At 37.3% G+C, this 14,736-nt stretch overlaps 1 protein-coding gene across 4 annotated transcripts; it reads left to right on the top strand.

Annotated features, from left to right (window-relative positions):
- The first annotated feature begins 3,900 nt into the window (after positions 1–3,900).
- Positions 3,901–13,084, top strand: LOC108434700 (interleukin-1 receptor type 1-like). 4 transcript variants are annotated; one of them, XM_037543195.1, is made up of 10 exons: positions 3,901–4,048; positions 5,578–5,776; positions 6,631–6,799; positions 7,892–8,042; positions 8,705–8,764; positions 8,853–8,994; positions 9,171–9,313; positions 9,483–9,614; positions 10,325–10,495; positions 11,913–13,084. In XM_037543195.1, the coding sequence occupies exons 1-10, from the start codon at positions 3,985–3,987 to the stop codon at positions 12,242–12,244; spliced, it is 1,563 nt and encodes a 520-aa protein (XP_037399092.1). In that variant the 5' UTR covers positions 3,901–3,984; the 3' UTR covers positions 12,245–13,084. The 4 variants fall into 4 exon arrangements, with proteins under 4 accessions (XP_037399092.1, XP_017565521.1, XP_017565520.1 ...); XM_017710032.2 differs by having other exon boundaries at positions 6,619–6,799; positions 8,895–8,994; XM_017710031.2 differs by having other exon boundaries at positions 6,619–6,799.
- The last annotated feature ends 1,652 nt before the right edge of the window (positions 13,085–14,736 follow it).

Raw genomic sequence — 14,736 nt, 5'->3', positions numbered from 1 at the left:
GAAGCTTCCTTTCCGCGCGTCTTGATTTTGCCTGATTGTGTAGCCATGCGGATCCATATGCCAGTTCTGCTCTGCCAATGTAATAGCGAGGACATGGGCTACAGATCAGGCAAAAACCATGTCGACAGAAAAGCTGCACTAGAAAAGGAAGTTTAATTAAATCATTCGAACTTTTCCGATTTTTTTAGTTTAATTTTCAAAGCAGTGCACAATACAAAGCTTACTGCCAATGACTTTTACACAGCGATCAGCCATAACATTAAAACCATCGCCTTGTTTCCACACTCGTCCATCATGTAGTTCTACAGTTACAGCAGACTGTAATCCATCTCCCATATTAAATAAACACACTATCAAGATGTATTTCTCAAAAATATTTTTGCAGTGTATGAAAATGGCCAACAATGCATTTGTTAAAGAAATTTGTTTTATATTTTTTTTTTACAATTGTATGTAGTTTTGACAAAGGTTTTGTATATATATATATATATATATATATATATATATATATATATATATATATATATATATATATATATATATATGTGTATAAGGGGTACTGACTGCTTGTCACGATTGGCCCCTCCCAGTCCGGTCCATGTGTGTTTGTTTTGGTTTGGCCCATGTGTTTTTGTTTTGGTTTTTAGTCCAGCCCCCTTGTTTCATGTTGCTTATCTCAGCGTATACGTCCACTTCCTTGCTCCCCACCATTACACTTCTGTGTTTTGCATTGTGCTTGTATTAACAAGATTAACCATGTATGTATGCAGTCAGACACTATGACACTACAAAATGTATTTCAAACAAACAAGATATCAGATCATAACTGCATTTTCACAATGTATGAATTCCTACAACATTTGCTTTTGCCAGATTAAAGGTTCATTTTCTAATATTTGAAATTAAAGTACTACAATACAAATTAATTTCAAAAGTTACTCCAAACAGTAAAGTGCATAACATAGAAACATATTTGCTTAATATGGTAACGTATTCTTTTATACATTTTAGTGTCTATAATGTATTTCAGCATGGATTGTAATGTATTTGAAGAGTATTTCAAACATACAAAATTACAAGTCCATATGTCTTTTTCCATATAGGCTGTTTCTCTGCATACACACACTACTAGCACACCACCACAACCATATCAGTGTCACTGCAGTGCTGAAAATGATCCACCACCCAAATAGCACCTGCTCTGTGGTGGTCCTGTGGGGGTCCTGAACATTGAAGAACAGGATAAAAGGGGGCTAACAAAATATGCAAAGAAACAGATGGACTACAGTCTGTAACTGAAGAACTACAAAGTGCTCCTGTAAGGTAAATGGAGATGATAAAATGGACACTGAGCATGGAAGGAGGTGGTTGTAATGTTGTGGTGGATATAATATACTAACACAACGAGACACAAATCTAACATTAATACAGACATCTAACATCTAAAGACAACTAACATGCTGAGTAATTAGAAATGATTCCAAAAAGGGATTCTCCGTGCCATCACTCCATTTGACACCTTTATCTTTGATGGGCTCATATCATACACTGCTCAAAAAATAAAGGGAACACTCAAATAACACATCCTAGATCTGAATGAATGAAATATTCTCATTGAACATTGTTCTGTACAAAATTGAATGTGCTGACAACAAAATCACACAAAAATCATCAATGGAAATCAAATTTATTAACCAATGGAGGCCTGGATTTGGAGTCACACACACAATTAAAGTGGAAAAAAACACTACAGGCTGATCCAACTTTGATGTAATGTCCTTAACAAGTCAAAATGAGGCTCAGTATTGTGTGTAGCCTCCACGTGCCTGTATGACCTCCCTACCACGCCTGGGCATGCTTCTGATGAGGTGGCAGATGGTCTCCTCAGGGATCTCCTCCCAGACCTGGACTAAAGCATCTGCCAACTCCTGGACAGTCTGTGGTGCAACGTGGCGTTGGTGGATGGAGCGAGACATGATGTCCCAGATGTGCTCAATCGGATTCAGGTCTGGTGAACGGGCGGGCCAGTCCATAGCTTCAATGCCTTCATCTTGCAGGAACTGCTGACACACTCCAGCCACATGAGGTCTAGCATTGTCCTGCATTAGGAGGAACCCAGGGCCAACCACACCAGCATATGGTCTCACAAGGGGTCTGAGGATCTCATCTCGGTACCTAATGGCAGTCAGGCTACCTCTGGCAAGCACACGGAGGGCTGTGCGGCCCTCCAAAGAAATGCCACCCCACACCATTACTGACCCACTGCCAAACCGGTCATGCTGAAGGATGTTGCAGGCAGCAGATCGCTCTCCACGGCGTCTCCAGACTCTGTCACGTCTGTCACATGTGCTCAGTGTGAACCTGCTTTCATCTGTGAAGATCACAGGGCGCCAGTGGCGAATTTGCCAATCCTGGTGTTCTCTGGCAAATGCCAAGCGTCCTGCACGGTGTTGGGCTGTGAGCACAACCCCCATCTGTGCACATCGGGCCCTCATACCATCCTCATGGAGTCGGTTTCTAACCGTTTGTGCAGACATATGCACATTTGTGGCCTGCTGGAGGTCATTTTGCAGGGCTCTGGCAGTGCTCCTCCTGTTCCTCCTTGCACAAAGGCAGAAGTAGCGGTCCTGCTGCTGGGTTGTTGCCCTCCTACGGCCTCCTCCACACCTCCTGGTGTACTGGCCTTTCTCCTGGTAGCGCCTCCAGCCTTTGGACACTACACTGACAGACACAGCTAACCCTCTTGCCACAGCTCGCATTGATGTGCCATCCTGGATGAACTGCACTACCTGAGCCACTTGTGTGGGTTGTAGAGTCCGTCTCATGCTACCATGAGTGTGAAAGCACCACCAACATTCAAAAGTGACCAAAACATCAGCCAGAAAGCAGAAAGGTACTGAGAAGTGGTCTGTGGTCCCCACCTGCAGAACCACTCCTTTATTGAGTGTGTCTTGCTAATTGCCAATGATTTCCACCTGTTGTCTGTTCCATTTGCACAACAGCTGTGAAATTGATTGTCAATCAGTGTTGCTTCCTAAATGGACAGTTTGATTTCACAGAAGTTTGATTTACTTGGAGTTATATTGTGTTGCTTAAGTGTTCCCTTTATTTTTTTGAGCAGTGTACATTTTATTTGTATTATTCTCCCTGAAATCCACTGACAAAATGTATGTAGTTTTATGTGCCACACACACACACACACACACACACACATACAAATTTTCCACTTATCTTTCTGGGTTGTGTGGGGACCCGGAACCTAACCCCCCAGATGCCTATCCAATCTCTTTTTATCCATTAAGAGTGTTTTATTTACTCTGCATTTAATACTGATACATGTAAATTAACTCTGATTGGCTGCCCTAGGTTGTTTCTCATTTTGGACTTTTAAGACTTTTAAGTTCAGTGTGAATGGGTGGACCTAAACTGCTGTAGGCTGAATAGACAGATATAACATATGTCACAGAAAAAAATACTAAAATCAGGCTTTTTTGCATCTCTTTCTACATGTGGACTATATAGAATTGAGAGTGAATGTCACGTTTTGAAACTTTATTTTTAAAAAATTGGCCCTTTCATTTTCACTATGTTAGGCATGTTTATGTCCAGACATGCTGCTTCTACACATTCAATGCGTGCATATTCTCTTTCTGCACTATAAATGCCTCTCCTATTGCTTTGGGATCTTTTCTCCACTTTTGTCCACATTCTGCAGAACCATAAATTAAGATTATATAAGGTTGCACACGGAAGTGCCCATCATCAAAAAAAGAAACAAAAGAGACCCGAGACCGTACACTGGGTGAGGTTTCTTATTCAAATTATTAAGGATCAAATGACTTTGGTTTGGGTCAACAGGGCTGAGTCAGGAAGACTGAGACAAATAGAAACTGTAAGAGAAGTAGCAAACATTCGAAAGCAGAAATCTGCTTCAGTCTCTTTATCCTTCAAGAGGTTTGTTCCCCAATTTTTAGTCATAGAAAAATGAAAGGCATTTTGTTTCTGATTTTAAGTTGGGCGATGAGTGTCTCGATGTCCAAATGCAGAGGTAAGAACACTTTATTCAGTCAACTGTTTATTAGTTACACCTTGCTCCTATTAACACTTGTTTCAAACATTCAGTTAGATGCCAGTTAGAGACTAGTCTAAATGTGAGAGATGTACTCATATGTCTATATTAATGAGCAACCGACTAAATGTCTATATTAAAAAAATTGTGGTGCCACCACTGGACTTAAGGTTTGGGCCAGCTGAAAGAGCGTTTATGTAGAGGACTCTTAGAATGCAATGCACCTCTCTGCAGCCTTTGTTTTGCTTACATGTTCAGTCTTTGTTTAGTTTACATTTTCAGCCTTTGTTTAGTTTACATTTTCAGCCTTTGTTTAGTTTACATGTTCAGCCTTTGTTTAGTTTACATTTTCAGTGCCTTTTCACATCCCTAGTCACACTAGTGTGGTTGAAGTGTTCACTGTCTTTGAGTTGTGTTTGGCTGTTTCCCCACATGGTTAGTTCCCGTTTTTGTAAATTGTTTTGAGCACAAAATGGCTGACTCTGCGTCTTCTTCTGCGCCAACACTACATCATATACATTTTTCTGTTGTCCTTTAATAAATCTCTTCTAGTTCTTGTCACTAGCCACCAGAGATAGTGTCATTTATTTTTATTGGGTTTGGTTCCTCATATTATATAGAGAAAAGCACTATAATTTAATCAGATTAGCTCAGTGCTTGTTAACCATAATAAAACCATTTCTTACATTAAATATCTAATAAGTGTGGAAATCTGCTCCCACCACAGGAAAAAAAAAAAATCCTGTTCTTTTTCCTAGCAACTTTTTGTCAAAGGTTTGACTTTTTTTTCGAATGAATGATTTATGTTATCTAATATATGATGCATTACGGCTATATAAGGTTTTTGTGTCGATATAATGAATTACTTTCTGGAGATTTTAAATTAGAAATGCCTGTCCTCTGCAGCTTTGCCTGAGTGCCCATATTTGTAAAATGCAGGTGTATATGTAGCTCCTCCCACTCCTCCATGTGCTTTTTGTTTACCTTTTGATAGTCCACGTGCTTCTCTGTTTTGGTATCCCTAGTCCTGCCCCCTTGTTTTGTGACTCCACCCCTGATTGTTTTCACCTGTCCCTCATCTTCCCAGTGTCGTACTTAAGCCCTGTGTTTGCCCTTTGTTTTGGCTGGTCTTTGTTTAATGTTAGATGTACCGATTGATTGAATTGTTTGTATATGCTGTTTGATATATGTTTGTTGGATGTTTTGTTATTCCGGCCTCTGCCATGTACTTCAGTCTGTGTTTATTTTGTCATGTCTCTCCGTGTTGGATATATGAATCTGGACTGTTTCGACTATGACCCTGGATTTGCCCTCAATAAAAGTCGCTTATCTCAGCATATGCGTCCGCCTCCTTACTCCACGTTACACAAGAACATAAGTGTTGGTAATCTGACACAGCCTAAAGGATTTCACTAAACATCAGCAGCCTGTATTTGTGCCTTAACATGATCAGACCTAGTGTGCAAGGCTCATGTTTATTTATTTATTTTTATTCTTTAATGTTGTAGCCCAACAGAGGGAGACATACGCCATCGAGGGTGACGCTGTTGGACTCCACTGTTACACAGGAGAGGTCATGCAGAACCAGACATTCAGCTGGACCAAAGATAATGACTCTGTAATATCAAGCCCACATATATTTAAAGGGAGTTCCTTGTGGATTTTAAGAACGGTGTCATCAGACAGCGGCCATTACGTGTGTACAAGGTAGAGTATTACAAACTGACTCATTTTGTTCAGTAAAAGTTGTCTTAGAAATTTATCTGCCTAAATGGCTTTTGGCTTTGATGTAGGGTTCTAGAGGGAAAAAAAACTTTAATTGATATAGAACCTCATATTATATTATTTAGAAGTTCTTTCTCATTTACCAAAATCAACTGAAACCAAATGGCAACCAAAACTGGTTCTTCTATGCTTAAACTCTTTTTCCAAAATCATTGTTTATGTGATGTCACGCAAACTAGTGCATTCCCAGATTTATCAGAGTTTCAGTATAATTCAGTCATTAAGATGAAAAGTCATTCAGAATGATTTGATGTGAAATGGCTCATTTTAGAGAAACTTACCGACACAGGTTTCTTTACAGTGATGATGATATAATCAGGGGTTGTGAATATATATAACACAAATATAGCCATTTTATCAACTATCCAAAACAACCAGTGAGCCCACTAGTGTCTTCAGAGTTTTTACATGTAATGATAATAATGATAAAAATATCTCAAATTCTCAATTTTTATATGTCTGGGTGCTATTTTGTTTACAACTTACTGCATGTACCACTCTGCATGTATGGATTAAAAAAAAAACAGGTTTTAGACCAAACGCTTATCTCTTGAATGTTCATAGAACAATCTCTGTGACATATTCATAACCATTTCAGAGGCATTAAACGCTCCAGACGTCTGGTTTCTTTAGAATGGAACACTTTCGATCAGCTCACTTTGAATAATTTGATTAAGCAGAAATTTTGAATTTAATTCCCCATTAACATGTAGAATGTGGCACCTGTGAGAGTGAATGACTTTCTGAAATTACTGTAAATTCAGTTTTTCTAACAGCACGGAAACAGGGCACGTGGAAAGTAGAGTGCTACTCTCTGTCGAAAAAGAAAAATGTCCAAGAGCTCTGACGCCCATACAGGTCAATGAGGGAGAACACATCAACCTGACTTGCACTGAAGATTCCATAGAAACTCTGGGACAGACTTTGCAAGTGCAGTGGTGGAAGGTATATCACAGTCACTCAAAGCATTAAAGGAATTAATAAAACTGAATGAGCTTTTTTAGTAACTGGTGAAATGTTCTGGACACATACATTTTGATTTAAAGCCTGGATTTAAACACTGCCTCCAACAAGGGGTTTTTAGTACTTAACTTTTTCATACCTGTTTGAAAAACAGCCCAGATGGTTCCTCATGAAGCTGCTTCAAAGAATAGCAAGACTGCAAAGCATCAAGGGAAAGAGGTGTAATGATTTTAGCAGAAGATCGAAAAAATCTAAAAAACAAATATTCAAAACACAGAAATTTAAATGTGTATTGTTGATACACTCTGTCTCATATTAGGGTCTCTCATTTGCCAATGTTTATGGAAACCACTGATAACAATTAAAACTAGTTATGTGGGTGTAACAGATTAAAGTGGGCAAGAACATTCAAATAACTGGCCTTTTTTTCTGAAGTTACTTATAAATTCTAGGGATTTTTGAGCCTGACACAGCAGACACTGAAAAAGGTTATAATTGAGAAATGTAATGTTTCTGAGCCAGATCATTTTGTGTAATATAAAATTTGTGCTCTAGATTTTTTCATGTGATTTTAACAAATAAAATGTTGAAAATCAAGTAGCATCTTAACTTCAAAATCAACTGTGTCAAACCTCACATTATGTTCATAATAGGATCCTTAAAATGGACTTATTTGAAGAATCTTTAGATCAAATTTTAATTTCTTTTTCGCTTTTCATCATTTTGATGTCTTCTGAAATTTTTTTTTAAATGATTATTCTTATTATTACTTAAAAATACAAAAAGGATACAAGTATGTATGTCCACATTTAAACTGGTACTGTACATGGGTGGGTAGGGAAAAGTAAAATTAACCAGTGATATTAGTTAACCTCTCCCTCTCACCACCCCAATTATCATTGAGTGAAAACGTTGAACTAGTGCAGAGACCTCTCTGATATTTTGTTTTACTCAGAAACACATCATGATACGTAAGGAAAATGAGTTTTCTGACTCATGTTGTCTATAGTTAGGGACATCAGGGAGATACATGCTTGAGCAAATTGCTGAGTCCTTTTATATTCTCTGTTACAGGACTGTGAATCCACGGGAGTTCAGGGCACTGAAATTAGTCTTGATGTATCAATGGACAGCACAGGTAACTACACTTGTATGGTCATCTTCAGATATGTAGGGGAAAACTATACTACCTCTCACACTCGTCAGCTCAAAGTGCTAAAAAAAGGTGAGTGTTAACAGTATCTATCTATCTATCTATCTATCTATCTATCTATCTATCTATCTATCTATCTATCTATCTATCTATCTATCTGGTTTCCATATCCATATTGCTACTGACAAAGACTTGTATCATGCCATCTCTCATTCTGAGTAAGAGTAAATTGTCACTAGGCCTCAAGTGTTATGACAATTTTAGCTCAAACATCAACATTACATAAGAATGTTATTGTAATAGTATTGGTGAGTATAGTATTATGTAAACAGACTACACTCGTTTTAGTTAAACAGGGCTTTACTGACTGATATGATCAGTTGTCAAATATGATTGACAGTTCAGTTCTCAAATATCAAATTTCTTTGAGTCAAATAAATATACAGTAAACAAATGAGACTTAAATCTAAATAATGTAAATATGAAACAAGCTACTTATGAATAATCTTATTGTCACACCTCCCTGTAGTTCATAAATTAGTTACACTTATTCTTAATTTTAATGAGTTCAACTTAACCATAAAACTTAAAACAGGTAAATAACATTTAAAGAGACATTATTGGTGCTTTAACAGCAGGATTTCCACTGATGCCAATAAATCTATGGAACTGTAATATAGGCCCTAAAGCTCATTGTCTTTTAGAATGAAATATGTGACTCTCATATTTCTCAGAGCCCGTGGAGAAGCCTCAAGTAATACATCCCCGTAATGAGATTCTGTATGTCAAACCAGGCAAGTGATCACTGGATGTCTGCCAGCAACGTATAATTATTCACCCTGTTTTGGTCTATTTACTTACCCAATTTCTGGCTTTGTATAGGTATGAGAATCAAGTTGGAGTGTACTGTTTTCATTGGTTTAGGAGAGGAAGCCCAGGAAGGAACATCTGTGTATTGGACAGTAAATGATGAATTGATGAGTGACATATTTCCACAGCTTCAGGAAAATGTTACTTGTTACCTGTGAGTACCTTCTTTATACAAAGACAGCATGACTTGAAGTTGTCATAAAGTTTACAGTTGCTTTTACATGGGACATGATTGTTTCGTTCTGCTGATTTGAGCATGGATTAACATATTACATATATGTTTTGTGTAGAAAATGTGAAACACTCATTTAACTTTTTCCCAATCAACAGTCAGATGGGGGAGGATGACCGATTTTATTGCAAATCTACACTAATCATTTCTGAAGTTAATGCTACGTTTTTTGATGTACCTTTCAAATGCATTGTTCTGAGCTCTAGGGGATCAGATATGGGCCTGGTGTCACTTAGACAAGGTAAGTGTAAAATCCAAGTACATCTTAACAGAGTATAAAAGTTTAAAGACACAGGATGTTAAACACATACATGAAAATTGTATTATATTGTATATACTTATATAATCTGCCTTTATTAAAAGGTGTGTGGAATGACTAACTTATTTTTTTCTGCCGTTTCTTTCTGTAGGTGGCCAAAGTAACACCCAGACACTACTGATTATTGCTCCAGCCCTCATAATTGTTGTGGGCGTTGTGCTATTCATGTTCTTCAAAATTGATATTATTTTAGCCTATCGTCGTCTGTGCGGCAAGGGCAAAAGTAAGTGAATCACAGTTATTGCTGGCATAACTGAACCATAGTTTATGTTCATGTGTGAATATATAGTTTAAGTATATATTGAAAATATAATCGTATGAATATCTTGCAAATAACCAAATATTCTTCACATAATGTGTAAATATGGTCATAAACAAGCCATTCACTACAGTCCATACAGTCCATTTATGGAAACTAAAGAGCAAAAACAGCCCATTTTGAATTCTGTTTCTGTGATGTCACAAGAACCAATTAACGTATGTTCACCTATACAGCCTACAACAGTTAAGCCCCTCCCACACATACTTAAATTCTAAAGAGAGTTTCAGCTCTGAGTGCGTTTTGAATGAGGGCAGCAGGGCAGCCAATCGCAACAAAGCTTATTTAACTTATTTTGCTCTTAAAGACACAGTGCACCATAGTGCACCATAATGTTCAGGAAAATGTCATATTTAAGCGTGTTCCTTATTAAATAGGATGTATTAACTTATTCTCTCCTAGAACCTCAGCAAACCATGAGTGTTCAAACTTTCGCACACAATTTTACATGCAATACATATACATCCCCAGTGGGGTAATTTTCCATTAGAGAAAAAGTTCCTTATTAAACAAAACAACGTTTAGTTTTGTGTTTAGATAGATCGCAAGTTAATTTAATTTCAGTTAAGTGTCGACTTAATGACGCACTGAGTAATGTGTTCTTTTTTTTGTAGCTGCTGCACCTGGAGGCAAGATATACAATGCATATGTGTGTTATTGCCATGACAACAGCATTGGTTCGTCTACAGCAGAGAACCTGGCTCTGAAGATCATGCCTGAGGTGTTGGAGCAGCGGCACGACCTCGAACTGTTCATACACGGCCGTGATGACGCCAGCGCAGAAGGTAGGCCATGTTATTTCAGATTAGGACATATGCAGTGAGGATAAATACTGAGTTTCTGCTCAGAATAAGTGAGTCCCTAATGCAGCATGTTGCTGATGGCTGAACTTGAGCCTGTACTGTACTTCATTTTCACTGTACTTTATGCAAGTGGAATTTTGGTTTGATATTTAGCCATTGCAACAACTGTCTCAGTTTTCACCGTACACCAGATTTGATCAGGTACTGATCAGCCAATATTTGTGTGGGGTCTACGCTAAAAACTATTAAAATTACATCCATTTACAACATGTTGAAGTCAGTTTCATCCATCAGTGTTTCTCCTGAACTTTCACTGGGTCAGACACATGTGCAAAGGATTATGATCAACAGAAAACCATGAAGGATACTATAGTAGCATCCTCAGAAATGATGTGAATGTAGGCCACATTTGTCAGCTGTATTTAAAGGATCCTTCTGATTGAAATAGGCTTTGAAGATGTAGTGGCCTAAATGCAGCCAACTGGACCACAGCCTAGCTTTAGAGCACAGCTACTGTTATCTAAAAAATAGACTAAAGTACATCACATAGAAACTTAGCCACCTTGAAGTTAGAATTTTTTCCCAAACCTTTGTCCAAATCAACATGATTTGAGGCATGTGATTTAGGCTCGCAGCTTATGTGATGAGCTATAAGCTTCCATTAGTTGATAGTAAAGTAAGCCTTCTAGCTTCAGTGCAAAACTAAGGAAGCAAACTTAAGATACAAAGCATCCTCTTATTTCAATACCAGCTTTATTAGCTTAAAGAGGTTTGTTAGATGAGCCCTCAGAGGGGATTAAGTGAGCATCTCTAGCTACGTTTCCATTCAAAGGACTGTTTTAACTCCTCAAAAAAAAGTGCAGGAAATGTAAATGGTCAGTAATAGTTTGTGAATGTTGACAACTTTTTCCTATTTAATTTTAGTGGAAAGAATAGTTGTTGTCTGCAAAGTTGTGAAAACCTACATTGGAAAAATATGCATTTATGCATTAAATTAGGGTCATGTGACAGCTTTACCTCACATGCCACTCACATCTGACATGAACAGTATGGCAGAGAGATAGGGTTGCACTGAGGAGGAGACACATGTATTTATAAATGGAAAGGGCTCAAACAGCTCTAAATAGCAATAATAAGTAGGAAGTAAAGGTTCTGATGGGAAAAAAAATTCAAATCCAATTCTATGGCACCAACAACAATAAAAAGTATTGAAAAAGGAAACATTGTGGATCAAAAATATTTAGAGAAAGGGGAAAACTATGTCTTTTTGTTTTTTTGCTAAACTGTCACTTTAACACACATAGTGAAGCTTAAGCCATAGTAAGGATTTCTGTATTCACAAAAGCCTCACACAGTGAGATGCTGTAAGGACTGACTTGAGATGCTGTTTTGGATGCAGCGAATGTTGCCGACATGACTGATGTGGTGGGCCAGAGCAGGACGGTGCTGCTCGTCCTTCCAGGATCAGGTCCAGCCAATCCCATTGAAGAAATAAGCAACATTCCACTGAGCACAGACCAAGACAATGCCTCACACTGCCAGGTACTGTATTCTGTCATTGCTCAGTGCAGTGTTCCAGTAATTGTGGTCGAAAGTGGTGAGAATGCTGATTACTCACTGTTGCCGGAGTCCATCCAGTCCATCATACAAAGGAATGGGATACTGAGGTGGAGCCCTGCAGTGCAGCCCAGTGGCCGTTTCTGGAAGCAACTCCGATATCATATGACCTGAGAATTCCTACAACTGTGTAGATACACAACAGGTTAAATGTTTGGAATCACTTGGCATATTAATAAATGCTGTTTTTTACATAAAATTGTATAAAACAAAACCTTGTATCTACATTTTTATTGTTTTTGCTGTAATTTGAAAAGGCTTGATGTCCTTTCCGTTTTTTGTAAATTTCATGATGATTGGACAAAATGAAACCGCCCAAAATGAGTTGGAAAAAATTCTGGTGCCATTGACTTACATTAAAAGTAAAGTGTACATTAAAAGTAAAAGTGTGATTTTTGCTTCTCCGGTGAAGTTACCATTTTGGAAATACAAGGTTTTGTTCCAACAGCGGTGATATATATATATATATATATATATATACACAACGTTTTTTGCCGTTATCTGTCTCGATGCTGTATTCTATATAATCGTTTTATGCAGAGTTCGTTGTCTATGCTTTCTCAGTCATTTCAGAATTGTTTACAGCTCTGTTTAACATATGCTTTTTAATGGCTTGCTAGCTTCTTATTAATTATTTTAAAACTGTAAAGCTTCACAAGACTAGTATATAAGAATCATACATTCATCTTCAAATACTTTGGTTTTATTGTCATTAAATCATATAAAATCTGATTCCATACTTTTTAATTGTAATGTCACAAATAAAAGAACAGTGTTAACAGTGAAATGCAAAAAACAAACAAAACACAACAAAAAAACATGCCACTTTTTGTGAGTCGCCCCCCTAGATGTGACATTGTCTTATTCTGGTTCCTCTTTCTCTTTCTGTCCACGCTACCACCTCTCAATGAATAAAAAACGGTATCAGAGCTTCTCTGTCCGGTCAAGAAACCATTAATGGTGTCTTATCTTAACAGCACAGATGCAGCCTCTGGTCTCTGCTTCTTATGTGCTGCCTCATAATGCACATCACAGGCTGACATGGGTATAAAGAGGTCCCACTTAACAGGCCCATATCACCGGAAAATAATTTTTTTAAATGCCTTAAATTAAAGAGGTTGATGCATGTAAACAATGGTTTCAAAACATAGTGTTCCCTACACAGTCAATCCAGTCCATATATAGAAAATAACCTAAAAAAAGATGTTTGTGATTCAGTTCAAGTTTGGTGCAATACAAGCCAACCAGTCAGAACAGAGCTCATTTACATTTATCAGCCTTAAAGGCCCAGTAACAAAAACAGCCAGTTTAATTCTAAAGGGTGAAGAAAGTTTGGAAAAATTCCAAGTAAAAATCAATTATGGCTGTTTTGGTTTGGTACTTAAAGCCACACAAGTGTTCATAAGTGCATACAAATAAACATACTAGAAAAATGTAAATCATTACATTACATTACATTACATTAATCATAGGTGTATAATATGTTTGCTGGGCAGCTTTTAGAAAGCTGATTATAATAAACACACTTCATCTTGTTTACACAAACATGCAATGAATGATGAAATAACTAACACATATATAAATACAATATACAGTATATATACATAATTGTTCCTTGAAAGCCTACAAATAAACAAGATGTGATGCAGTAATGCCCATTATTTCATAGATGGCCTCACATGGTCATTATCTTGTTTTGCATATAAAATATGACATTGAACAATATATTTATTTATTATTTATGTTCATTTTAGATCATTTCTCCAGATGTAGTGGTTTTGAATGCATTATTTAGAAAGGTGGAGTCAGTAATGTCTAAAATTCAGTTTCTTGACTGATCTGTCCTGAATTTACCTTTTGTTTTCTGTTATAAAATGTAAACATGGCCAAGCACATGTAAACCACATGTACTGTTGTTATGGGTCAATGTTATCCTAGTCAAAGACATTGAAACACTGTAATTAGTTCTGTAGGCTTTGTAGTTAGACATGATAGTATAGACCAGCCCACATGGAGGATTTCTGATAAATGCTGATTATAGTGATTTATGGCTCCATAACTACATCATGGATGGCATCAGAGGTTTCAGGTCCACATCACGGGAGAGAAAGAGCGCTGCAGCTTTTCTCTTTCTTCTCAACATTACTATTACACAAGGCCCTTAAATATGGGCAGCTTCATTACAAATAGCACCCTCGTCTCCTCTATGGCAGCATGTGAGCTAGATACAAGTAAGCACAATTAACTACAACGCTGTAATTCACTATAGTCAAACAGTTGAACATACCTGTGTTATTTTAAATGTTCTACAGTAGACTACTGTATAAACCACTGCTTTAACAGTGCTCTAATGTTTGCTATCCCATAATGATAGAAAATACTTAATATGCAAATATTACATATCTAATGCTTGCATTTGATGTATTTTTTTATTTGCATATCAGTTATTATTTGCCACTTTTACTAAGTACATTATTTAAACTGATTTAATTCTTAACAACATATCAGTGCTTTTGAAACTGCACGTGTACTGTAGTACATTATTGCTTTGTCTAATGAAGATTAGCCACTTAAAGCACATGAGTCTGATGGGAACCAAGGGTCAC

This window comes from Pygocentrus nattereri, chromosome 12 (assembly GCF_015220715.1).
Source record: "Pygocentrus nattereri isolate fPygNat1 chromosome 12, fPygNat1.pri, whole genome shotgun sequence".
In the NCBI taxonomy this organism is placed as follows: domain Eukaryota; kingdom Metazoa; phylum Chordata; class Actinopteri; order Characiformes; family Serrasalmidae; genus Pygocentrus; species Pygocentrus nattereri.
Note: the sequence above shows the minus strand (reverse complement) of the source record. Positions and strands in the feature narration are given on the sequence as shown.